This window comes from Hylobates moloch, unplaced genomic scaffold (genome assembly GCF_009828535.3).
Source record: "Hylobates moloch isolate HMO894 unplaced genomic scaffold, HMol_V3 SCAFFOLD_3, whole genome shotgun sequence".
Lineage (NCBI taxonomy): Eukaryota > Metazoa > Chordata > Mammalia > Primates > Hylobatidae > Hylobates > Hylobates moloch.
Genome location: NW_026652278.1, coordinates 130801998 through 130829601, shown reverse-complemented (window position 1 = coordinate 130829601; position 27604 = coordinate 130801998). Strand labels below are relative to the sequence as shown.

The 27604-nt window shown below is 41.1% G+C and overlaps 1 protein-coding gene across 1 annotated transcript; it reads right to left on the bottom strand.

The window, feature by feature from the left end:
• Nucleotides 1-5668: 5668 nt before the first annotated feature.
• Nucleotides 5669-26319, bottom strand: RAB33B (RAB33B, member RAS oncogene family). The gene is made up of 3 exons (XM_058436766.1): nucleotides 26211-26319; nucleotides 25708-25975; nucleotides 5669-8882 (listed from the first exon to the last, which is right to left on the bottom strand). The coding sequence occupies exons 2-3, from the start codon at nucleotides 25954-25956 to the stop codon at nucleotides 8442-8444; spliced, it is 690 nt and encodes a 229-aa protein (XP_058292749.1). The 5' UTR covers nucleotides 25957-25975; nucleotides 26211-26319; the 3' UTR covers nucleotides 5669-8441.
• Nucleotides 26320-27604: the final 1285 nt, after the last annotated feature.

Below are 27604 nucleotides of genomic sequence, written 5' to 3'. Positions count from 1 at the left end.
CTAGCTGCAAAGGAGGCTGGGAACTGGTTATCTAGTGGGCTATGTGGCCAGGCAAAAAGAAACCAGGGTTCTGTTAGTAAGAAAAGAGGGAGATGTGTTATGAGCTGAATTGTGCCCCTGCCCCCCCAAAAAGATATTGGGAGTTCTAATCCCTAGTACCTCAGAATGTGACTTTGTTTGGAGATAGGGCCCTTAACAGAGGTAATCAAGTTAAAGTGAGGTCATCAGGATGGGCCTTAATCCAGTATGACTGGCGTCCCTATGAGAAGAGGAAATCTGGGCTGGGTGGTGTGGTTCACATCTATAATCCCAGCACCTTGGGAGGCTGAGGCTGGTGGATCACCTGAGGTCAGTGGATCACCTGAGGTCAGAAGTTTGAGAACAGCATGGCCAACATGGTGAAAACCTATGTCTACTAAAAATAACAAAAATTAGCCAGGCGTGGTGGTGCACGCTTTTATTCCCAGCTACTCAGGAGGCTGAGGCAGGAGAATCACTTGAACCTGGGAGGCAGAGGTTGAAGTGAGCCGAGATCACGCCACTGCACTGCAGCCTGGGCAACAGAGCAAGACTCCATCACACACACACAAAAAAAAGAGGAAAAAATCTGGCCAGGCATGGTGGCTCACGCCTGTAATCACAGCACTTTGGGAGGCTGAGGCTGGAGGATCACTTGAGCCCAGGAGTTTGGGATGAGCCTGGGCAACCTAGGGAAACCTCATCTCTACCAAAAAAAAATTTAAAAATTGGCCAGGCACAGTGGCTCATGCCTGTAACCCCAGCACTTTGGGAGGCCGAGGTGGGCGGATCACGAGGTCAGGAGATCGAGACCATCCTGGCTAACACGGTGAAATCCCGTCTCTACTAAAAAAATACAAAAAAATTAGCCGGGCCATGGTGGCAGGCGCCTGTAGTCCCAGCTACTCAGGAGGCTGAGGCAGAAGAATGGCGTGAACCTGGGAGGCGGAGCTTGCAGTGAGCTGAGATGGCGCCACTGCACTCCAGCCTCGGCGACAGAGCAAGACTCCATCTCAAAAAAAAAAAAAAAAAAAAAAAAAATTTAAAAATTAGCTGGGCATGGTGGCATGCACCTGTGTTCCCAGATATTCAGGGGGCTGAGCTTGGCGGATCGCTTGAGCCCAGGAGGTCGAAGCTGCAGTGAGCCAGGTGAGAAATGGAACATATTCTCTCTCACAGGCCTCACAAGAAATCAACACTGCTGATACTTCCAGCCTCCAGAACTGTGAGACAACACATTTCTGTTTTTTATGCCACCCAATTTATGGTACTTTGTTCCTGCAGCCTAGGAAATTAATACAAGAGGGAAGACAAAAATTGGGTAGGCAACCTGCAGTTTCTGACACATCTATTTAAAAAAATAGGGTTTATAATCATTCTGAGCAAACTATCGCAAGGACAGAAAACCAAACACCGCATGTTCTCACTCATAGGTGGGAACTGAACAATGAGAACACTTGGACACAGGGTGGGGAACACCACACACTGGGGCCTGTCGTGGGGTGGGGAGAGGGGGGAGGGATAGCATTAGGAGATATGCCTAATGTAAATGATGAGTTAATGGGTGCAGCACACCAACATGGCACATGTCTACATATGTAACAAACCTGCACATTGTGCACGTGTACCCTAGAACTGAAAGTATAATAAAAAATAATAAGGTTTATATTTAGAGCAGATTTAGGGTCACAGAAAAATGGAACAGAAACCATCGAGTTCCCACAGAGCCCCTGCCCATCCACACACACACACACAGCCTCCCTCACTATGTACATTTAATACATTTGATAAACCTACATTGAGACATCATAATTATCCAGTCCATAGCTAACATTCATTTGTGTGTGTGTGTGTGTGTGTGAGAGAGAGAGAGATTGACAGGGTCTCACTATGTCCCACAGGCTGGAGTGCAGTGGAACAATCTCAGCTCACTGCAACCTCTGCCTCCTGGGTTCAAGTGATTTTGCTGCCTCAGCCACCCAAGTAGCTGGGATTACAGGTGCCTGCCACCATGCCCGGCTAATTTTTGTATTTTTAGCAGAGATGGGGTTTCACCATGTTGGCCAGGCTGGTCTCAAACTCCCAACCTCAAGTGATCTGCCCGCCTGGGCCTCCCAAAGTGCTGGGATTACAGGCGTGAGCCACCGCATCTGGCCAAGAATTCTTATCTCAGGCAAGGTTAGTCTTTCTAATTATGATACAAAACGAGAGTCATGGAAAAGACTGCTAAGTTTCACTACATTAAAATTATTTTCATGCCAAAAACCATTAGGAGCAATGCCATTTGGCAAAAAACAAACTAGGAAAAAAAAATAAAACTCTTATCACTAACTTACCCAAAATATTCAGTATCCCTACAAAAGGCAAAAAAACAAAACCTGACAGAATATGAACAGACAATTCAACAGAAAACGAAATGTAAACATTAAATATAAAAAGATGCTCAACCCTACTCATAAGATAAATGCCAGTTAAAACCACAGTGAGATATCATTTTTCACCTATTAACGTTCCAAATGTCAAAACCTTTGATAATAGACTGTGTTGTGAGTGTGTGAGGAATCAGGCATGCTTTTTATTACTAGTGCAACCTCTGAGGAGGGCGATTAGAAATCCAAATTGCAAACACAGATACCTTTCATCTAGCAATGTCACTTCTAGGAATTTTCCCTTTGTATATACTCACATATTTGAGAAATGACTTACGTAAAATGATATCCATTTCGGTAATGCTTGTAATAGCAAGATTGGAAACAACCTAAACGTTCATCAATAGAGGGCTATCTAAATAATGGCCAACTAAAGGAATTCCATGAGGCCTCAAAGAGAATGATGAAGCTTACATATTTTAACATGAATTCATCTCCAGGGTATATTGTTATGTGAAGAAACAGCAAATTCAAGGGCCGGGTGTGGTGGCTCGCACCTGTAATCCCAGCGTGGGAACTGGGGTGGGAGGCCAAGGTGAATGGATCACTTGAGCCCAGGAGTTCCAGAACAGCCTGGCTTATAAGATGGCAAAACCGTGGCTCTATAAAAAGTACAAAAAATTTGCTGCATGTTGTGGCGTACACCTGTAGTCCCAGCTACTTGGTAGGCTGAGGTAGGAAGATTGCTTTAGCACAGGAGGTGGAGGTTGCAGTGAGCTGAGATCACACCACTGCACTTCAGCCTAGGTGACAGATTGAAACCCTGTCTCAAAACAAAAAAAATTCATGGTACTGGTTCCTTGTGATAAGAACTGAGGAGCTGGGAAAAAGAGTGGGAAGGAGAATTCACCATTTACTCTTTTGTGAATGGTCCAAGTATTGAACCATGTGAATGTATTTCCTATACAAAAATTTAACTTAAAAAAAGAAGTCCCATTACTGATCACATTTTATTGAAACGTGGAACTCTCCATTTCTAGCAAGAAAAGATTAATAATGAGGAGCTGAGAAGTAATAAATGGCTCCATATACTCTGTTAAGTTTATGGAATGAATAACCAAAAGTTGAATTGTTTTTGTAATTTAAAGAATGTTCTGGGACTCAAAGAAAAATATACAGAATCTTCTATAATTAAACTACTCAGAAGAAGAAAAATACCAAAAAGCATTAGGATATACAACTTAAATAATTTTAAGTGACGTTTCATCTAACGCAGAACACTTTGAAAAACATATATGTAAACAAATCACAAGAATCAAACTTTTGATAAAGGCAAATTAAAGCAATGTAATAATCTAAAAAATGAAACCAAAGCCTGACATTTTAAAAAAACATTTGGCCACATACATGAGTGCAACTAGCAGCCCTAGAAAAGAATACTGACTGGTTCATGCAATGAAATTCCTGACCTTGGTCTCTAACTCCTGGGGATTTTAGTTCTGAAATATCTCAAATCTGTATTTTTCTGCCAGTGCTCCAGTTAAAGCTGTTTCTTTTAGGCTATTTCAGTAAGCTGACTGTCACCATGACTTCATCCCCTCACCCTTCCCATTGCCGCTGGAATTTATGGCATAAATCTAATGGTCTCACTACCTTGCAAAATGCTTTCATTAGTTACCCATTGCCTAAATAGTAAAATTCAAATGTTTTTGTGTGGCTATCTTCTTTTTTTGCTCCCCTTCCCCCAAAATACCTTCTTCCCTAAATGCGGAAATTGCTTATTTTATCTTTTTTGGCTATTGGTCTTGGGTGGACACCTGGCTCTTGCCAGGCCAATGAACAGTCTATGCTGGAAATTTCAACTTGAGACTGAGAGTTCATTTCTCTTTGAATGACTGCAGCATCCAAAAGTTCAGAAGTACTCAGTGGCCATGTTTTCTGCTAATTAAACCTAAAAAATGGAAAAATCTAGTTATACAAGAAAGAGAAAATGAAGATGTGCAGAGAAGCTGGGTCCAGAGTTAGGAAATTGTGTGCTCAATCCCAGCTCTTCTTTGAGTCCAGTCACATCCTTGTCTTCAAGTCCATGAGACAAGTCAGACTCCTTACATTAAAATCCCCCTTATAGGCTTGTTCAGACGGAGTTTCAGATACTGCACCCAAGCCAGTCCTAATCCCACTGCATATGGCAACTTGGCAGTTTAACCACAAACTACCTTGCTAGCTTCATTTCCGTGTTCTGACCACACCTCCATTCTATCACATACTCACACTGACCTAGCAGTCATTCCCCCCAAATTCAACTCCACTCTTGAGCCCTGCAGTGCATTCACCTGGGATGACTTTCCTCCCTCTCCTTTACATGGAGAATGCCTCACATTTACCCTGAGATGCTGCATAAATGCTTCACTCATTGTGAAGCTTTTTGATTATCTACTGCTCCCATATCCAAGTCAAAAGACCACTCCATTTTCTGTGCTCATTGTCCTTTGTACATGCTTCTTTGATTACACTGATCACAGTATATTGTAGAATTCCTATTTGTTCATATACTATTTTGTAAGTTCTTCAAGGACAGTGTCTATGTAGCTCCACTAACACAAGAGAACATGACCCATACTTGATAAATGTTTGATAAATCAGGTTATTCCAACAAACCAAGTGCATTCGGCCTTGCCACACAGGCTGTAGCAAATGTGCTCCCAAAATACATGACCAACTTCTTGTCTTAATATCTGATTAAGAAAGCAGTCTTTCATGAATAATGTCAATTTTGTGTTTGAACACAACAAGGGTAACTTATACGTAAAATAAACTGACCAGGGGAAGCAGAATCAACATCAGAGGCCCCCATATCCCTAATCCTATGGGGTCTAAATCAGTAACTGCAATCTTATACCTGAGACGTAGTTCCTTCTCTTTTCTCATACTTTCTATAGTTATTCATTCTGTTAAATGCTTTTACGTCTAAATATACATCAACCCCTCTTGCACCATTTGCTTTTTGCACTGAAGTATTCTAAAACAAGTTGGATTACTAAACCACACAAATACAAAAGCTATGTTATCAGTTAATTTTAATACTGTGTTGAGTTTTTTTCCTGAAATGTTCTTTAACCTCAAATGTATACAAGAAAATAAATTTCCAATGGGTTGGGGGTTTTTATTGTTTTTAAAAGTGTATCTCATATATAATACTATCTGGAAACCAGGAGGAAAAAAAGATTGTTTTATTTTATACTCTACCCAGTAACCAAACAAAGAAAATAAAACACAATCTCTTTGTGGCTAAGCTGGTTTATTGAACTTCATGGGGGAAATGTAACAGTGACACTATTCCACAACAAAATTATTTAGATTTCATGAGGAAACATGTATTTGCAATATACTTTCAATAATGCATTGTTATTAATAGCTAACTACATTAGATTCTGGGGTAGTTTCCTTTGGTGTTCTCAAATTAAGACTTTTCCAAAACATGTCTGATATTTTAATTATTTATTTTCAATTAAAGGTCAGTGTTAAAATAAATTCTACAGATTTTTAAAATGTGTGATTTGTTCTTTAAAAATTAGTAATTAGTTGTTAGATAGCTATCATTTTGGAAGTGATTTTGCAACAGTGAAATGTTTTATAAATATTTTAAGATACTGAAAGCTTTAACCCCATTCAACTGGTATGTTTTTTAAAAATAAAAACATACATATAAAAAATTAAATTGTTACAAATGAGATACAAATATTTTAAAACTAATAAATAAAGTTAAAAAATAAGTCCTTTCACAGAACTGTAAAGGATACTACTAATTCCTTACAAAAAGAAATAAAGTTACTCTTTTTAAAACCATAATAACAGTAATAAAAAACCATAAATGTGCTTGGAAAGTCTATAAATTTTCTTCCCCCACTTTAGAAAATATTTTGAAAAGCGATAAACAGATTCCCTTCTTTAAAAAAAAAGTTGTTACACCCATCATAGTTACTACAGCTGTCATTGTTTTATTACAAAAATAGTTATAAATCAAGGTTAATTTCGATACAAGTAAAACAATTTTTAGTTTTTAATTCCAGCATGATTAAGAAAAATGATCTCCCTAAATGCAAATAAAGCCAATTTGAGCTCTAATACTTAAAATGGAATAATCACTTCCTATAATTATTATTTTCAGTTAGTTCATTTAAAAGAATTACTTTGTCTTTATAGTTAAATTATCCAGTTAGGACCACCACGATGATTAAACAAAAATCTTAAACTAGATTAGATTACATTTTTAATTGATTTCCCACATTCTGAAAATATTGTAAGTACAATAATCGTTTGGCTTAACTTCCTCCAAAATTATTAAGGACAGCAATCTATTAAAATTAGTGAATGTGAACACTTCAGTTAAAGTCATGGCTTACATTCCATTTACGTAAACAGTTTAATATGTAAGCTTGCTATATTTTATGTGCAAAGACTTAAATTCAAAATAAAAGTATTTAGGTTAAAAAACTGCTCGAAATATTCTTTCCATCACTGAAGGATAGAAATTTTTCCATATCTAATTTATTTTTCATACTGAGGGATAACTTGTTGTGACCATAAAATTTAGACATCTTAAAAATTGATACAACGCAATACTATTACAGAAATACATGTAGACTAATAGCAATTAGAGTTGTGCCTTCACAGCTACAATCCAAATGGAAGTTGATTTGTTAACTTGGCATTTAGTCATTAAATTTATTGGAGTTGAAGGAAGAGCAAGAGATACCATACCAGATACACTGCTTGAAATTAGTAAAGGCTAAGAATAGGTCTCCTGTGTTAGCTAGAAGCTATGTTTACCTATTTTCCCCCAAGTTACAACTCTTCATATGCTTTCAGTTAGTTTTTCACTGTTTAAATATACCAAAATAAAATACAAAGCACCTTATGTCCCTTTATTTGCCTTAAAATCTGACTTATTTTTGCATATTTTAATAGGATTTAGTAAGAAAGCAACTCGGCTGGTTGCAGTGGCTCACACCTGTAACCCCAGCACTTTGGGAAGCTGAGGCGGGTGGATCATGAGGTCAAGAGATTGAGACCATCCTGACCAACATGGTGAAACCCCATCTGTACTAAAAATACAAAAATCAGCTGGGCGTGGTAGTGCACGCCTGTAATCCCAGCTACTCGGGAGGCTGAGGCAGGAGAATCACTTGAACCTGGGAGGCAGAGGTTGCAGTGAGCCAAGATCGTGCCACTGCACTCCAGCCTGGAGACAGAGCGAGACTCCATCTCAAAAAAAAAAAAGAAACTCAAATAACTCTTTTAAAAATAATAATGATTTTTGTAGCTCTTATAAGTATTAATTAGAAAATCAAACATCTAGAACTCTTGGAAAAGTCATTCTTTATGGACTGGGAACCAGAAAACATTCTATGCCTTCTTATCCCACTGGAACTAAAGTCTTGGCTCTAAAACATACCAATAATAACAAAACTAAATATGTTAATAAAACAAAGAAAGGCCAGATGCAGTGGTGAGTACCTACAGTCCCAGTACTGGGAAGGCTGAGGTGGGAGGATTGCTTGAGCCCAGGAGCTCAAGGCCAGCCTGGGCAACATAGCAAGACTGTGTCTCTACCAAAAAACAAAAAAAGTACTCTGGGGAGAGGCAAATATCAGTTTTTATCCTATTAAGAACACCTCCCATTCAAAGGACATACTATTAGGTGTGTCCTAAACCTTTAACATTTGTTTCCAATCCTAGGACAAAAGATTGAACAGTTACTGATCCTTTTAATTCATCATGTTCTCATTTGAAGCTTCCTTCATTGGGCTCTAGATGGAGAGATGTTCAGATTCATCCTATCTTTGCTTCATTTTCAATCTCACCTGAAAACCAACTTTTCCTGTGTTGTCACGGTGACAAACTTAAGTAGATACAAAATACAAAAGCGTGACAATGACAAACAGCAAAGTGTCAAGATGACCCATTATAGTTGAGATTAAATCTTATGACTTATTACTGTCATACTTCAAAAGTATTTTAGTCAAAATTAGATAATATAATAAAGACTGTTATTTAGCACCAGCACGTCATTGCAGGCTTTGGTTCAGGCTTCAGGATAATTCCATTATCAGGGGGTTGACTAAGCATTAATGGTTTGTGGCTCTTAAGCTTATGAGCCAAGGTCATAAATATAGCTTCCACGTGGTCATTATCATTGGGGTTTTTAGCAGACGTTTCAAACAAAGGCATACTGTGTGTGTCAGCAAATTTTTGTGCCAAGTCTGTGGGTACCTGAATGGCACTTCTCAAGTCACATTTATTTCCAACAAGAATCCGTGGTATATCATTGGCTAGCAAATGTTGTTTGCATTCTTCTATCCAAGATGGTAGGCTATGAAAACTAGCCATGTTGGTCATATCATACACGAAGACAACAGCATGCACATTTCTGTAGTAGTGCTGAACCATGCTCTTTCTGAATCGTTCTTGTCCTGCTGTGTCCCACAGCTGGATCTAAAAATGGGAAGAAAAAGAGGAAAACTGAAAATCTCATTCCAATTATACATATCAAGAAATGTAATCATCTTGCATTGTCTTTATTATCTCTTCACTTAAAATATTTTGATTTCTCCCTTCCATAATGTCTTTTCAGTGTTACCTATGGGATCCAGACTTCATGATACCAGTTACCTCACAATTAAATTATAATACAAGTGTCAGAACAAATATTTCAATACAGGATTTTCTAAATTTCAGTAAATCCAATTTGTTTAAATAAAATTTACCTCAAAATTTTATTTTAAAATGTTAAGAGAAAAATATATCAGGTGTTAACATGTTAAGCATTTAATTCCTATAAATTTGGTTACTATACACCCCTCTTTACCTTTCACTAGTCTAATTTAAAATATTAAACCTAGGAAAGATGTTGTTATGAGATCCAGCCTCCAAACAAACATATACATGTATGTGTATGTCTATGAAATCCAGGCCCCCTTGAAAACTTAAGAAGGCTAGAAAAAAAGCATGAATAAAAACACTCAACATACAATTAAAATGCTTAAAACTATAGATGTCAAAACTTACTACAAAGCTACAGTAATCAAGACTGTGTGAAACTGGCCTAAGATCAGACACAGAAATCAATGGAACAGAACTGTGGATCCAGAAATGAACCCATATATCTATGGTCAACTGATTTTTAACAAGATTACCAAGACAATTCAACAGCAGGAAAGACTAGTCATTTCAATAAATGGTGCTGGACAACATGCAAAAAATGAGGCTGGATCCCTGCCTCACACCATGTATAAAAACTTACTCAAAATGGATCAAAGACCTAAATTTAAGAGCTAAAACTTTAACTCTTTGTAACCTTGGATTAGGCAATGGTTTCTTAGATATGATACCTAAAGCAAAGGCAATCAAAGAAAAAAATAAACTGGACTTCATCAAAATTAAAAATATTTGTGCAGCCAGATGCAGTAGCTCAGCACTCTGGGAGTCCAAGCCATCAGGGTCACTTGAACCCAGGAGTTTAAGACCAGCCTGCACAAATAAAATTGGAGGGTGGAGCAAGATGGAAGAATAGAAAGCTCCACCTATCATGCCCCCAACTGCCCCGCAAGGACACCAAGTTAATAACTATCTACACAGAAAAAAAAAAAAAAAAAACTTCATAAGAACCAAAAATCACGTGAGCACTCATAGTACCTAGTTTTAACTTCATATTGCTGAAAGAGGAACTGAAGAGATAGAAAAAACAGTCCCAAATTGCCAACACCCACCCCCCGCACCCCCAGCAGCAGCGGTGTGGTACAGAGAGCTTCTCTGGGCACTGGGAAAAGGAGAACACAGCAATTGAGAGGCACTGAACTCAGTTCTGCCCTGTTAGAGCAAAAAGGAAAACCGGACCAAACTCAGCTGATGTCTACCCACAGAGGGAACACTTAACCCAACCCCAGCCAGAGGGGAACCAGCAATCCCAGCAGTCCAAACATGAGTTCCCACAAACCTTGCCCTCTGTGTCTCCAAGTAAACTTGAAAGGTGGTCTAGGCCACAAGCATTGCAACTCTGAGGCAACTCCGAGTGGTAAACTAGGCCCAGAGACAGTGGGCTGGGGCAGACAGGAGACATACTGAGACTCCAGCTGGGGCAGCCAAGGGAGTGCTGCCATCACCCCTCCCCTAACCCCAGGCTGCACAGCTCACAGCTCCAAAAAAGACCACTTCCTTCCATTTGAGGAGAGAAGAGGAGAGGAGAGGAGAGGGAAGAGTGGGGAGGACACTGTCTTGATCTTAGATACCAGCTCAGCCACAGCAGGATAAGATATTGGTCAGAGTTGCGAGGCCCTCATTCCAGGCCTTACCTCCTAGATGACATTTCTAGATACACCTTGGGCAGAAGGGAACCTGCTGCCTTGAAGGAAAAAATCCAGTCCTGGCAGCATTCATCACTGCTAACTGAAGAGCCCGTGGGCCCTGAAAAACCAGCTGGCATACCCAGGCACTACACTGACAGCCTTGGGTGAACCTCTGAGACTTGCTGACTGCAAGTGAGACTCAGCACATAATTAGCTGTGGCGGCTATAGGGCAAAACTCCTGCTTGAGAAAAGCAGAGGCAAAAGGGGACTTTGTCTTGTACCTTAGGTACCAGCATGGCCACAGGGGGGCCCTTGGGGTCCCAGATTTCAGGACTTGACTCTTGGATAGCATTTTTGGACCTGCCCTGGGCCAGAGGGTACCCCACTACTCTGAAGGGTGAGGCCCAGGCCAGGCAGCATTCATGACAAGGGGACTTAAGAGCCCTTGGGCCTTAAGGGAACATTGGTGGTAGTCTGGCAGTACTCCTCATGGCCTGGAGTGGCAGTGGTTACAAGTGGGAAGCTCCTCTGTCTTTGGAAAGGGTGGGGGAGGAAGAGTGGGAAGGACTGTCATGCAGTTTGAGTGCCAGCTCAGCCACAGTACAACAGAACACCAAGTAGACTTCTAAGATTTTTAACTCTAGTCCCTGACTCCTGGAAGGCACTTCTGGACCAACCCAAGGCTTAGGGAAACTTGCCTAAGAGAAGGGCACAGGCCTGGCTGGCTTTGCCACCTGCTGATTGTAGAGTTCTAGGGCCTTGAGTGAACATAGGCAGTAGCCAGGGAGTGGCTACAGCAGGCCTTGGGTGAGACACAGTGCTATGCTGGCTTCAGGTCTAGTGCAGTCTAGACCTAGTGCAGAGGCAAAAGTAAAGGGGACTTTGACTTAGTGCAGTCATAGTGGTGGTGGTCACAGGGGTGCTTATGTCACTCCACTCTCAGTATTAGGTGGCTCAGAACAGAGAGAGAGAAAGAGAGACTCTGTATGTTTGGAAGAAAGTAAGGGAAGGAAGCACGCGTCTCTGCCTGGTAATACAGAGAATTCTCCTGGATCTTGTCCAAGACCATCAAGGTGGTACCTCTACGAGTCTGCAAGAACCACAGTGTTACTGGGCTTAGGGTAACCCCTAAGGCAGATACAGCTTAGGTCACAACACTCAAGTCCTTTCAAATGTCTGAAAAGCCTTCCCAAGAAGGACAGCTACAAATAAGCCCAGACAGTGAAGACCACAATAAACACCTAATCCTTCAATGTCCACACACAGAAGAATATCTACTAGCATCAACACCATCCAGGAAAACATGACCCACCAAATGAACTAAACAAGGCAACAGGCACCAATCCTGGAGAAACACATATGTGACCTTTCAGAAGAGAATTCAAAATAGCTGTTCTAAAGAAACTCAAGATAACACAGAGAAGGAATTCGGAATACTACCAGATAAATTCAACAAAGAGATTCTTGAAGAATGCATCAGAGTCCTTTAACAGCAGAATTGATCAAGCAGAAGAAAGAATAAGCAAGCTTGAAGACAGGCTAACTGAAAATACACAGAGGAGATAAAAGAAAAAAGAATAAAAAACAAGGAAGCATGCCTACAGGATCTAGAAAACAGCCTCAAAAGGACAAATCTAAGACCTACTGGCTTTAAAGAGAAGGTAAAGAAAGACACAGAGAGGCCGGGCGCGGTGGCTCACGCCTCTAATCTCAGCACTTTGGGAGGCCGAGGTGGGCGGATCACGAGGTCAGGAGATCGAGACCATCCTGGTTAATACGGTGAAACCCCGTCTCTACTAAAAATACAAAAAAAAAAAAAAATTAGCCGGGCGAGGTGGCGGGCGCCTGTAGTCCCAGCTACTCGGAAGGCTGAGGCAGGAGAATGGCATGAACCCCAGGGGGCGGAGCCTGCAGTGAGCTGAGATCGAGCCACTGCACTCCAGCCTGGGTGACAGCGAGACTCCGTCTCAAAAAAAAAAAAAAAAAAAAAAAGAAAGAGACAGAGATAGAAAGTTTATTCAAAGGGATAATACAGAAAACTTCCCAAACCTAGAGGTATCAATATTCAAGTATAAGAAAGTTATAGAACACCAAACAGATTTAACCCAAAGAAGACGACTACCTGAAGGCATTTAACAATCAAACTCCCAAAGGTCAAGAATAAAGAAAGGATCCTACAAGCAGCAAGAGAAAAGAAACAAATAACATACAATGGAGCTCCAATAGGTCTGGCAGCAGATGTTTCAGTGGAAACCTTACATGCTAGGAGAGAGTGGCATGATATATTTCCAAGTGCTGAAGAAAAAAACCCTTTTATCCTAGAATGGTATATCTGGCAAAAATATCATTCAAACATGAAGGAGAAATAAAGACTTTCCCAAACAAAAGCTGAAGGGTTTGATCAATACCATACCTCTGCTACAAGAAATGCTAAAGGCAGCACTTCAATCAGAAAGAAAAGGACATTAACGAGCAATACATAATCACCCAAAGATACAAAATTCACTGGTAATAATAAGCACACAGAAAAATACAGAAGATTATAACACTGTAACTGTGGTGTATAAACTACTCTTATTCTAAGTAGAAAGACTAAATGATGAACCAATCAAAAATAATAACTACGATGACTTTTCAAGACATAGTCAATACAATAAGATATAAATAGAAACAAGAAAAAGTTAAAAAGTGGGGAGGATGAAGTTAAGGCACACAGTTTCTATTAGTTTTTTGTTTGTTTATGTAAAGAGTGTTAACTTGTTATCAGGTGACATGGTTTGGCTGTGTCCCCACTCAAATCTCATCTTGAATTCCCACACATTGTGGGAGGGACCCTGTGAGAGGTAACTGAATCATGGGGGCAGGTATTTCCCATGCCGTTCTCATGACAATGAGTAAGTCTCAAGAGATTTGATGGTTTTAAAAAGGGGAGTTTCCCTGCACAAGCTCTCTTCTCTTGTCTGCTGCCATGTGAGACATGCCTTTCATCTTCTGCCTTGATTGTAAGGCCTCCCCAGCCACGTGGAACTGTAAGTCCAGTAAACTTCTTTCTTTTTTAAATTGCCCAGTCTCAGGTCTTTATCAGCAGTGTAAAAATGGAGTAATATATCAGGTTAAAATAATGGGTTACAAGATAGTATTTGCAAGCATCATGGTAACCTCAAGCCAAAAAAATATACAATGGACACACAAATAATCAAAAGCAAGAAACTAAATCATATCACAGGAGAAAATTACCTTCACTCGAGGAAGACAGGAAGGAAAGAAAGAAGGAAGAGAAGACCACAAAACAACCAGAAAACAAATAACAAAATAACAGAAGTAAAATTAAATACCTAGGGATTAACCAAAGAAGTTAAAGATCTCTACAATGAAAACTATAAAACACTGATGAAAGAAATTAAAGCATACACACACAAAAATGGAAAAATATTCCATGTCAATGATTGGAAAAATCAATATTGCTAAAAAATGTCCATAGTACCAAATTAATTTACAGATTCAATGCAATCTCTATTAAAATGCCAGTGACATTCTTCACAGAAAGAGAAAAAACAATCCCAAAATTTATATGGAACCATGAAAGACCCAGAATATCTCAAGCTCTCCTAAGCAAAAAGAACAAAACTGTAGGAATCACATGACCTAACTTCAAATTGTATTTCAGATCTGTAGTAACCAAAACAGCATGGTACTGGCATAAAAACAGACATATAGACCAATGCAACAGAATAGAGAATGCAGACACAAATCCACACACCTACAGTGAACTCATTTTTGACAAAGTTGCCAAGAACATACACTGGGGAAAAGACAGTCTCTTCAATAAACGGTGCTGGCAAAACTGGGTTTCCACATGTAAAAGAATGAAACTAGACCCCTATCTCTTGCCATATACAAAAATCAAATCAAAATGCATTAAAGGCTTAAATCTAAGACCTCAAACTATGAAACTACCACAAGAAAATATTGGGGAAAATCTTCAGGACACTGGTCTGGGCAAAGAGTTCTTAAGCATTACCCCACAAGTACAGACAACCAAAGCAAACATGGACAATGGAATCACATCAAGTTAAAAAGCTGCTGCGCAGCAAAGGAAACAAAAAAGTGAAGAGACAACCCACAGAATGGAAGAAAATATTTGCAAACTACCCCTCTGATAAGGGATTAATAACCAGAATATATTAGGAGCTCAAACACTACAGCAAAAAATCTAATAATCTAATAAAAAATGGGCAAAAGATTTGAATAGACATTTCTCAAAAGAAGACATACAAATGGCAAACATGTATATGAGAAGGTGCTCAACATCAACAATCATCAGAGAGATGCAAATCAAAACTATCATGAGATATCATCTCATCCCAGTTACAATGGCTTGTATCTAAAAGACAGGCAATGACAAATGCTGGGGAGGATGTAGAGAAAAGGGAACCCTCATACACTGTTGGTGGGAATGTAAATTAGTACAACTACCATGGAGAACAGTTTGGAGTTTCCTCAAAAAATTCAAAATGGAGCTACTATATGATCCAGCAATCCCACTGCTGTGTATATACCCCAAAGAAAGGAAATTAGTATATCAAAGAGGTATCTGGACTCTTATGTTTTTTGCAGCACTATTTATAATAGCTAAGATCTGGAAGCAACCTAAATGTCCATCAACAGATGAATGTATAAAGAAAATGTGGTACATATGCACAATGGAGTACTATTCATTCATAAAAAACAATGAGATCCAGTCATTTCCAACAACATAGATGGAACTGGAGATCATTATGTTAAATGAAATAAGCCAGACACAGAGAGACAAACATCACATGTTCTCACTTATTTGTGGGATCTAAAAATCAAATCAATTGACCTCATGGACATAGAGAGTTGAAGGATGGTTACCAGAGGCTGGGGAAGGGTAGTGGGGCTTCGGGGTAGGGGAGATAGGGATGGTTAATGGGTACAAAAAAAAAAAAAAAACAGAAAGAACGAATAAGACCTACTATTTGATAGGCAATAGGGTGACTATAGTCAATAATAACTGTATATTTTTAAATAACTTAAATAATGTAATTGGCTTTTTTTTTTTTTTTTTTTTTTTTTTTTTGAGACAGAACATTGCTCTATTGCCCAGGCTGGAGTGCAGCAGCACGATCTCAGCTCACTGCTGCCTCAACCTCCTGGGCTCAAGGAATCCTCCCGCCTCAGCCACCTGAGTAGCTGGGACTACAGGTGCAAGCCAACATACCTGGCTAATTTTTTTATCTTTTTGTAGAGATGGGTTTTCGCCATGTTGGCCAGGCTGGTCTGAACTCCTCGGCTCAAGCAATCTGCCTGCTTCAGCCTCCCAAAGTGCTGGTATTACAGGCATGACCCACCGCACCTGGCCTGAATTGTTTGTAACTCAAAGGATAAATACTTGAGGGGATGAATACCCCATTCTCCATGATGTGCTTATTTCACATTGCATGCCTGCATCAAAACATATAATGTACCCCATAAATATATACACCTACTAAGTATCCACAAAAACTTCTAAAAATTAAAAAAAAAAGAAATCAAAATGTTGTTCCATTAAAAAAAAAAAAAAAGACCAGTCTGAACAACATAGGGAGACCCTGTCTCTTAAAAAAAAAAAAAAAATACAAAAAGTGGCGGGGGAGCCGGGGTGGGGGGGGAAGGGCCGCACGGCAGAGGGCAGGAAGGGCCGCACGGCAGAGGGCAGGCACAGTGGCTCAGCCCTGTAATTCCAGAACTTTAGGAGGCCAAAGCAGGTGGATCACATGAGTCCAGCAGTTCATGACCAGCCTGGCCAACATGGTGAAACCCCATCTCTACTAATAATACAAAAATTAGCCAGGTGTGGTGGCAGGTGCCTGTAGTCCCAGCTACTTGGGAGGTTGAGGTGGAAGAATCACTTGAGCCTGGGAGACAGAGGCTGCAGTGAGCTGAGATCATGCCACTGCACTCCAGTCTGGGTGACAGAGTAAGACCCTGCCTCAAAAAAAAAAAAAAAAAGCTTGTGCTTCTAAGCACACTATCAAAGTGAGGAGACAACTCACAGAATGGGAAAAAATATCTGCAAATAAAATATATCTGAGGCCAGGCATGGTGGCTCACACCTGTAATCCCAGCACTTTGGGAGGCCGAGGCAGGCAGATTATCTGAGCTCAGGAGTTCAAGACCACCCTGGCCAACAGGGCAAAACTCCGTCTCTACCAAAAATACAAAAAATTAGCAGGGCATGGTGGCATGCACCTGTAGTCCCAGCTACTTGGGAGTCTGAGGCACGAGAATCACTTGAACCCACGAGGCAGAGGTTGCAGTGAGCTGAGATTGTGCCACTGCACTCCAGAACAAGACTATGTCTCAAAAAAAAAAAAAAAAGACCCTTGAAATTCTATCTTTAGCATTTAGAAAGATATTTTGCTAATAAATTGGATGACCTATATAAAAGCTATCCAAGGGAACTAGAGCTGTTTTTTTTCTCTTCTAACAACATTTTCTGTAACTCAGATGTTCAAGCATCACTTCATCAATGAAAAATGACTTATAACGTTTTAAGCAAATTATATTCACAAGATAAAAAATAAAAAGCACACAAAAAGGAAATATACCAAAATATTAACAATGGTTGTCTCCAAGGTAATTTCTCCCTTTATTTCTACTTTTCTATTTTCCTTAACAAACATGCATGTCATTTATAAAAACAAACTAAAAAAAAAAAAAAATGATTACGCAGAATTTAGACCCACCTCAAAGAACTGTGGATGTCCTCAACAAATGTAAGCGGTAATGATAAATGTTAACCCCAGGCCAGGTGCAATGACTCACACCTGTAATCCCAGCACTTAGGGAGCCTGAGGTGGGAGGATTACTTGAGCTCAGGAGTTTGAAACCAGCTTGGGCAACACAGTGAGACCCTGTCTCTACCAAAAGAGACCTTGTCTCTACCAGCTTGGGCAACACAGTGAGAGCTTGTCTCTACCTTGTTTCTATGAGTGAGACCTTGTCTCTTAAAAAAAAAAAAAAGTGAGCTGGGAGTGGTGGCATGCATCTGTGCTTCCAGTTACTTGGGAGGCTGAGGTGGGAGGATCGCTTGAGCCCAGGAGATCAAGGCTGCAGTGAGCCATAATCGTGCCACTGCACTCCAGCCTGGGCAACAGAGTGAGACCTTGTCTCCAAAAAAAAAAAAAAAAAAGAAGAAGAAGAAGTTTAATCCTAAGAAAACTCTTTGTTTTTAGATGAGACTGACTAAAAACTATTCCTCTTCCCATTCCCTATTTAATAAATGGTGCTGGGAAAGCTGGCTAGCCATATGTAGAAAGCTGAAACTGGATCCCTTCCTTACACCTTATACAAAAATTAATTCAAGATGGATTAAAGACTTAAATTTTAGACCTAAAACCATAAAAACGCTAGAAGAAAACCTAGGCAATACCATTCAGGACATAGGCATGGGCAAGGACTTCATGTTTGAAACACCAAAAGCAATGGCAACAAAAGCCAAAATAGACAAATGGGATCTAATTAAACTAAAGAGCTTCTGCACAGCAAAAGAAACTACCATCAGAGTGAACAGGCAACCTACAGAACGAGAGAAAATTTTTGCAATCTACCCATCTGACAAAGGGCTAATATCCAGAATCTATAAAGAACTTAAATTAACAAGAAAAAATCAAACAACCCCATCAAAAAGTGGGCAAAGGATATGAACAGACACTTCTCAAAAGAAGACATTTATGCAGCCAAAAGACACATGAAAAAATGCTCATCATCACTGGCCAACAGAGAAATGCAAATCAAAACCACAATGAGATACCATCTCACACCAGTTAGAATGGTGATCACTTAAAAAGTCAGGAAATAACAGGTGCTGGAGAGGATGTGGAGAAATAGGAACACTTTTATACTGTTGGTGGGACTGTAAACTACTTCAACCATTGTGGAAGACAGTGTGGCAATTCCTCAAGGATCTAGAACTAGAAATAGCATTTGACCCAGAGATCTCATTACTGGGTATATACCAAAAGGATTATAAATCATGCTACTATAAAGACACATGCACACGTATGTTTATTGCAGCACTATTCACAATAGTAAAGACTTGGAACCAACCCAAATGTACACCAATGATAGACATTGGTATATTTTCTTTTTGTGTGCTTTTTATTTTTTATCTTGTGAATATAATTTGCTTAAAACATTATATACACCATGGAATACTATGCAGCCATAAAAAGGATGAGTTCATGTCCTCTGCAGGGACACGGATAAAGCTGGAAACCATCATTCTGAGCAAACTATCACAAGGACAGAAAACCAAACACCACATGTTCTCACTCATAGGTGGGAATTGAACAATGAGAACACTTGGACACAGGGTGGAGAACATCATACACCAGGGCCTGTCGTGGGGTTGGGGAAGGGGGGAGGGATAGCATTAGAAGAAATACCTAATGTAAATGACGAGTTAATGGGTGCAGCACACCAACATGGTACATGTATACATATGTAACAAACCTGCATGTTGAGTACCCTAGAACTTAAAGTATAATAAAAAAAAACAAAAGACAGTATTCCTCTTCCCATCAATCCTGTTCAAAATTTTATGCTTTCTAATCATATCAAGTCTTCCAGAACACAGAGGTATGAAATTACCCCTTTTTTATTTTTATTTTTTGAGACGGGGTCTCACTCAGCCCCTCCAGGCTGGAATGCAGTGGCACAATCATGGATCACTGCAGCCTCCACCTACCAGGCTCAATCTTCCTGCCTCAGCCTCCTGAGTAGCTGGGACCACAGGCACATGTCACCAGACCCAGCTAAGTTTTTAATTTTTTTGTAGAGACGGTGTGGGGGAGGGGGGTCACACTATGTTGCCCAGGCTGGTCTCAAACTCCTGGGCTCAAGTGATCCTCCCACCTTGGCCTTCCAAAGCTTTGGGATTATAGGCATGAGCCATCATGCCCAGCCCGAAATAACTCTACACTTTACTGTAGAGCCATAAACGTAACTAATAATTAATGAGGCATTTACAAAGGAATATTTAAAAAGAAGCTTCAAAATTTCTCTCATGGAATAACTAAATGATAGGAAGGCTTAGGGCTACTGCTGGCTGCTGCCTTCCAGGCCTGCACACTGAGATGAGAAGGCAAGGAGACAGGAAAGGAGCAGCGAGAGACTCAGCCAATACACGACAGGACAACTGATTAAAAACTGTTGGCCATAAAAGGCTAGAGAAAACTTTGAAGGAAACAGACAAGACAGACACTAGGCAAAAAGCAAAGCCTAGAAAACTCTTGAGGCTTAGCTATGAGTGGAATGGTTCATGATGTTTAAAAAAGAAGAGAAAATGACACTTTTGGACCCAAGGAAGCGAGATGCTTTCATCTGGTAAATGTTAAATTAGGAAATATTTTCAGAGAAATTTTTCCCAATTTAATACTTAAATATCTTAGGAAAAACGGCTAATATGTGCTCACATCAATCTTATTGCCACTTTAAACATTATAAAGTTAACATAATATATACTTGGCAAGGCGTGGTGGCTCACGCCTGTCATCCCAGCACTTTGGGAGACTGAGGTGGGCAGATGACTTGAGGTCAGGAGTTCAAGACCAGCCTGGCCAACATGGTGAAACCCCTTCTCTACTAAAAATACAAAAAAATTAGCCAGGCGTGGTGGCACACGCCTTTAATAGGCTTGAACTTGGGAGGCAGAGGTTGTGGTGAGCTGACATTGCACCACTGCACTCCAGCCTGGGTGACAGAGACTCTATCACAAAAAAAAATTATTATTATTTTTTATGACAGGGTCTCACTCTCACCAGGCTGGAGTACAGTGGCACAATCTTGGCTCACTGCAACCTCCACCTCCCATGCTCAAGTAATCCTTCCACTTCAGCCTCCTGAGTAGCTGCGACTACAGGAGTGTGTCACCATACCCAGTTAATTTTTGTGTTTTTTGTAGAGATGGGATTTCTCCATGTTACCCAGGCTGGTCTCAAATTCCTTGGCTCAACTGATCGGCCTCCCAAAATGCTGAGATTACATGCATGAGCCATGGCGCCCGGCCCAAATTCTTCATTTTAAAGGCAGTATTCCTTTCAAATAGTCACAAAAATTTGTTACTTGTCTTCTTAGGAAGCTAAAATTTATTTATTTTAAAATTTTAACAGGGTTTAAGTGAACACAGACCAATACATGAATTGGCAGCACTCAGAACCAGTAGAGGTTGAGAGAGACTCCAGAAAGCTAAAATTTATTTCAAAGATTTCCCATTTGATTCTGTACACCAGACGCACACATTTCTACTCCACATACAAAAAGCAAAAAGAGTTCTCTTGAGATGTTACTAATACCAGTTATGATGTTGTTTTACAACTTAAATTGTTAACAGAAACTCTTATGTAGTTCTTATATAGATGGTCTTTTACATGAAATAATAAAAATCTATTCTTTGAAAGAATAGGGGAAAAGGAAATTTGATAGCTAATCAGAGATGGAAAACTTGGATTAAAACCTTTAACATTTTAGGTCAAGCAAAAAGAGTATTAAATCAATTTAAAGTCAGATCATTTCTCATTTTGGATAATAAAACCACCAAAAGAGCTGTCATGGCCGGGCACGGTGGTTCACACCTATAATCCCAGCACTTTGGGAGGCCGAGGCAGGCAGATCATGAGGTCAGGAGATCGAGACCATCCTAGCTAACACAGTGAAACCCCGTCTCTACTAAAAATACAAAAAGTTGGCCAGGAGTGGTGGCAGGCACCTATAGTCCCAGCTACTTGGTAGGCTGAGGCAGGAGAACGGTGTGAACCTGGGAGGCGGAGCTTGCAGTGAGCCCAGATTGCTCCACTGCACTCCAGCCTGGGCGACAGAGTGAGACTCCGTAAAAAAAAAAAAAAAAAAAGCTGTCATCAACAACAAGAATCTACTATTAGTATTTAGCAGTAGCTAGGTTGCCATTTTTGTTAAAACTTGATATTGGAATTTAAAGTAGAGATTCATGAAGTATTATATGAAGGAATTATACATATATATGAAATTTTTTTTTTGAGATGGAGTCTTGATCTGTCACCCAGGCTGGAATGCAGTGGCACGATGTCAGGTCATTGCAACCTCTGCCTCCCAGGTTCAAGCAATGACAGGCGTGAGCCACCATGCCCGGTCCAAATTTTTTTTAAATAAAGGATTTAATTACAGAATAATAATGGCGATAAGGAAGAGAGCAAGCAGTGAGAGAAAGTATTAGTTATCGCCTTAGAGGAAAAAATACACACAATTTGGAACAGTAATCTTAGTTATCCATCCTCCCTCCCTATTCTTTCATTGCGTTTTTTTTTTTTCCCATTACCATCTCTCTCCTGAAGGAATGAGCATTAATCGAGGACTGGGAGATCAGTTGAGCTCCTGTAACTGTTTAGCTGCTGCAACAGTTCAAAGAGGGGTTAAAAAAAGGACTTGAACTAGAATTTTGAAGACAAGACAGTTAACAGAAAGTGTGCAGGTGGAAAACCAATTGGACTCAGAGAGCAAAGGAGAGGGGTGAGAGTACAAGGATAAGAAGGATTAAAGTAGTACAACCTAGGTGAATTTTGAATTTCATATGATTTTCATGTATCATGAAATCTTGATATTTTCCCTAAACATTAAAAAATGTAAAAAATCATTCTTAGATTGTGGCCATGTAAAAACAGGCAAAAGACCATTTTTGGCCCTCAAGCATAGTTTGCTGACCCTTGTGCCGTATCTTAATTCTCTGGACTTATCAAAATGTCTTCTTTCCAGCAATTACTCATTAAATATTTGTTTTACCAGTGTGGGGAGAGGTCCTGATTATTTTCCTTTAGTTAATATTAACATTTTGCACTTAACATGGGAACATTTCATTTCTACTGCTACAAAAAAGTAAGCTACTAAACTATTCAAGTAGGAACTGCTGACCTCTAATGGGAGGCCGGATTAAATACAACACCAGGCTTTAATGGGTTGGTGTGTCTGCCACTGGAAAACGACTGTGCTAAAGGAATACAATTAGTCATGAAGGGGATACACACACGAGGAAGGAGCATAAGGATTAGAGTTAGGAGTCTCAATTTAAAAGTCGAATGTATTTTTATTTAAGGAATTTAATTTTATAATTTTATTCGACTTCCAAAATTTTGCAAACAAGATTTTCCTCTTTCAATTACCTGCAAATACTGCTTAGGAATGGATTAGCAGATACAGGCTTTCTTACATTTCATAAAACATTTTAACGGATTCTGAAAGGGCACTGTTGTTAAGTCATGCTTTCCGAAAATTTTCTAGTCCACGATTGTCAAAACATTTAACGCAATATCTCATTTTTATCAAAGAAATAATGTCTAGAATGGCATTTTACTAGTAAAGTAACATAGAGCTTTCCAGCTTTAAGATGAAAAATTAGGAAAAATGTCATTTTAGATCAGGCTACAATTTTCCAAAGACATAATATGAACATTTCAGCAGCACTCAAGATGTATTACAGGTTAACCAAAAAGCAGCAGACACAGCACATAGAATAAAGCTCTTTATATCACTTTTCAGTTTTAGAAAAAAAGGACACTAAAAAAAATTAAGCTCTGTGGTTTTAAAAATAAATGCCCAACATAGCTATATCTTTTCCTACTACAGAAACCTCAGAACATGTCTGTAGTCATTTCAACCACAATAAAAATCTCTCTCAAGTCTCACCATTGGTGGTACAATCAACGGCTAGGGCCTTCGAAGAAAAATGATCTCAGTATCCAAATCCACATCAATATAACAAGTTAGGCTAAAGTTCAGTAGAAATAATCTCCCCAAAAAATATTTTCTCCTTGCTCTTCCCAACCAGAATTATCAACTCTGTGCTCCCAGATTCGTCATACCTGTGGTTCTGTCTTATTTATCACTGCCAGCACTCACCTCAGTAGTTAGGTAATTGACTTTATACACTGCACATGCTTTATATTTTTTCAATACTATTATCTCTTAAATTTGCATCTGATTCATCTGTGATCTTTAAGTATAAATGGCAACCCAGGAACAGATAAAGGGCCCTCAAATCCCAACTCCTCCCCCACCCTCATTCTCTCCACTTTTGAAAGAATTTCCTACTTCCGTTTTTGTTTTTGTTTTGTTTTTTAAATTTCTCTCCCCTTAGCTGTCTACCTATGCCCTCCACTATCTCTGCTTTCAACTTTGGGTGTACAACTGCAGAACTAATGGTGGCAAACAGGAAAAATAATGTTAAGCCACTAGGAAAGACAAAGAATCTTTTTAAAGGTACCAACTATGAACCAGGTGCTTCATGTATGTCCTCATCTGATCCTCACAGCAGCCTGATAAGGTATTATGATCCCAGTTTTTCGGAAGAAAAAAACAGACTGAGAGGTTACAGAATCTGCCTAAGGTCCAGGGTGACCAACTATTTTGGTGTGCCCAATACAGGGGATCCCCGGGATGTGAGACCCAGTTTTAAAACCTGGACAGTCTTGGGCAAAGTTGGTCACCCTATTAAGGACACACAGCCCATCCCTACACTTTCGTAGGTTCAGATTTGAATCCAGGTTAGTTGGGCTCCAAAGCCCACGTACTTCCGAGATTCCTGCTTCTCCCAAACTTAACTCCCTTGGAACTTCAGAAGCTCCATTATTTTTCACCCCAAAGGCTTCTGGGCCAAACCTAATTCTGGTGAAAAATGTTTAGCCTTTTATTCTATCTTTTCTCCTGCAAGTATACAAATCTTTCTAAACTCCCTAATACAAAGCACCTCCAAAACCACCACTGAGAGCTCATATGGGACATGAAATACTAATGTAAAAAATTAAAAGACAAAAGCACTAAAGAAAGGTTAATTTCTTTTAACCCAGCTTACTTCACCTTTACCATCATTAGCAGTATAACCTGTTGGGGTGGGGGGGCGATGATTAGGGAACTGAAAAATAAATTGTTCTTGCCTCTAAGATACGAGGGTAGGAACGTCTGAAGCAAGCCTGTTCTCCCACCACTCTCCATCCCCACCAAGAGACTGAGATAAAGATGATTGCGGATTTAAAGCAGTAGTATAAGGCAAGGTAGTTCCACCTATGTTTTAAGGAGTAGCATCAACAGGTGGTATTTAGTGGTGGCTTGCTATGAAGGTGTGTCTAAGGTTTATACCATCAAGAGGCCTAAGCCTTGTCATTGATCCTCATTCCACTGTTAGATTCCAACCCCTTAGAACCTCAAACCTGCCTTGAGGCCCATTCTATCTTCTCCACTATTACTGTCACTCAGTGTCCCCAGTCCTAGGGACCAAAAATAACGACTTAAAGGGAATAAAGAATTGGGAGTGTGTCTGAGGTGGCATCATGAGAAATGCTTTTGGCAACCTGAGTAGGAACTATCACATATAGAATGTTTCTGCAGGAAAAGATTTTTCTAAAATCAGTATCATACAGAAACTACTACAGCAAAACTGTATGCAAGACAATATCTAAGTACTTCCTCAAAAGCAAAGGGCTTTACTTCCACAACACCGAAGGCACTGCTCGAATGAATGTTTAATAACTATTACTGATTAAATGAATTTTCCATTCTCGCGCAATTTCACTGTTTTTCCTCCGTTTATATTTGACTGACTCCCAGCACACGACACACAGTCAATGGGTCGGTAGATAAGCCCTACACTCCTGAACTCAAAGTGTGGTCCACGGACTAGCTGCACCTGCATCATCAACGAGATTATTAAATCATAACCTGCATTTTCAAAAACAAGATCCCCAGGTAAATCGCATGCACACTGAAGTCTGAGAAACAGTGCCTTAGAAGTTTGCAGTATATGAATCCTTCCAACCCCAACTGCAATCTCATCAGCGTGAGAAAAAAATGGAGCGCACACACACCGTGCACAGGGCCAGCGACCAGCCCACGGTGGGGTTGGGACATCTGTCATCCCGTCCTCCCCAACAGTCCCCCATCCGCTCACCTTGATGCGCTCCCCATCAATCTCCACCGCTCGTTCTCGGAAATCCACCCCTATCGTGGCCTCGGTGCGGTCGGGGAAGCGGCCAGCGCAGAAGCGGTACGTCAGGCATGTCTTGCCCACATTGGAGTCGCCGATCACGATTATCTTGAAGATGCGGGAGCGGGCAGGAGGCAAAAACCCTGAGGCTCCTGACACTGCCCCGCTAGACGAAAAGCTTGCCTCGAGCGACGACTCCATCTCCTCAGCCATTCCCCCGACCCGCCCCAAACTGAGGCGGAGGAAAGGAGACACAGAAAGGCTGAGAGATTACGCCACCGCAAGCGCGAGCGCCCAGCCGGCCAGTTCGGCTGCGCAACTTCCCAGGGGCTGGTCCCCCCGAGCGCGCCTGCGCACCTTTCCGCCCCGCCCTCGCCCGCACAGGTGTGGCACCCTCCCGCCCCGCCGCACAGAGCCGCCTGCCCGCGGCCACACGCCAGGCGTCACTCGGGCGGGCGCCGGTCTACTTGGGCAGGCGTGGGGCTTGTCGGGGGCTTCACGGCAGCGCGGAAGGCCAGCCGGCGAGAGGCTGAGCCAAGCGCCCCAGACCCAGCGCCCTGGCTGACCCAGCCCCGCCACGTCCAAGGTTCCCGCCCTCTGGAGGAAGCCGCGCAATCACTCCGGGGGCGGGGAGAGACAGACGACTGAGAGGAAGGAGGTACCACGGACGCTCTCTCGCGAGAGGGCCGGAGAGCCGCCTTTGACGGGGGCGTGTACCTGGAGAGCGACGGTAAGGACGTCGCCGGGCTCCGGCGTCGGGTCAGTTCCGGTATCGACGTATCGTTTGGTCGCCCCAGAGAGGAGACAGGTTCCCTCAGCTTGCCGCTGGGGATGTGGCATCGGCTGCGCTCACCGCCGCGGCCTCTGTGAACTGCGGGAGTTGGGACAGCGGCCAGGGCTAGGTTGGGTGGGACGCGTGTCATCGCCGAAAGCCTGCCGTGTGCGGGGCGCACTTGGAGGCGAGCTCTGGGCCGCGCTGAGTTTTGCAGCCTAAGGTCTTGGCAGGCGCATTGCTGTGGGCTGCCGGAGAGCAGGCCGGAGTTCGAGGCCGCCCACCTGAGAGCAGGCGAGAGTTCGAGGCCTAGGCACAGCACATTTTGCTAGGCATCCCCAAGTCCCCAAGAATATCCGCGTGATCTTTGTGGCTAGAGTTTGTTGGGCTAATGTCCCCAGCCCAAACAGTAGAGCACACATCACATGTCGGCCACCTGCGAGCGTTGAACCTGGTAGTTACTAGGCGCGTCTGGTGGAAATAAAACTCGTTATGCCCTAGTTATGTCTTAGTGCCTGGGTGACGATGATGTAGCGGTTAAAGATTGAGCGCACTTAGAGGTTGTCTTTGTCTACCTAAGGAAAATATCAACAGATAAACCCCCAACCTTAAAGAATCTCCGTGAATTCTTCTGAGGAAACGTGCAATATTGTCATACAAAAGCCCCAAATATGCAAACATTGCTTTTTGTTAAAAGTTTGTTTTGTTTTGCAGTGACATCTGTTTGAGCAGATGAATATGCCATTGGGAAAGTCAAGGACTGTCGGAGAGGAGGACATGGCAGACCTTAACTAAAGTGAGGGGGACAATACAGCACTAACAGTTCTAGGAAAGGAAATGAGCTGCTTATTCCATCAGATGAAATGAAAATGTAGTCAGAACAGATGAGTAGTAGAACTTAAACATGCCCGGAGTTGCCAGAAATTTGCAAAAGCCTTGATATAATTCCTGTTGCTGTAGAAAGACTTTCTACAGTCACTAATATACCAAGTTACGTTCACTAGAAAAAAAGTTTACTTACCTAGTTTATAGAAATGGGCTGAAAAATCCTAATTACTTACCTGTGAGGTTATTTTCATGAAGTTTAAT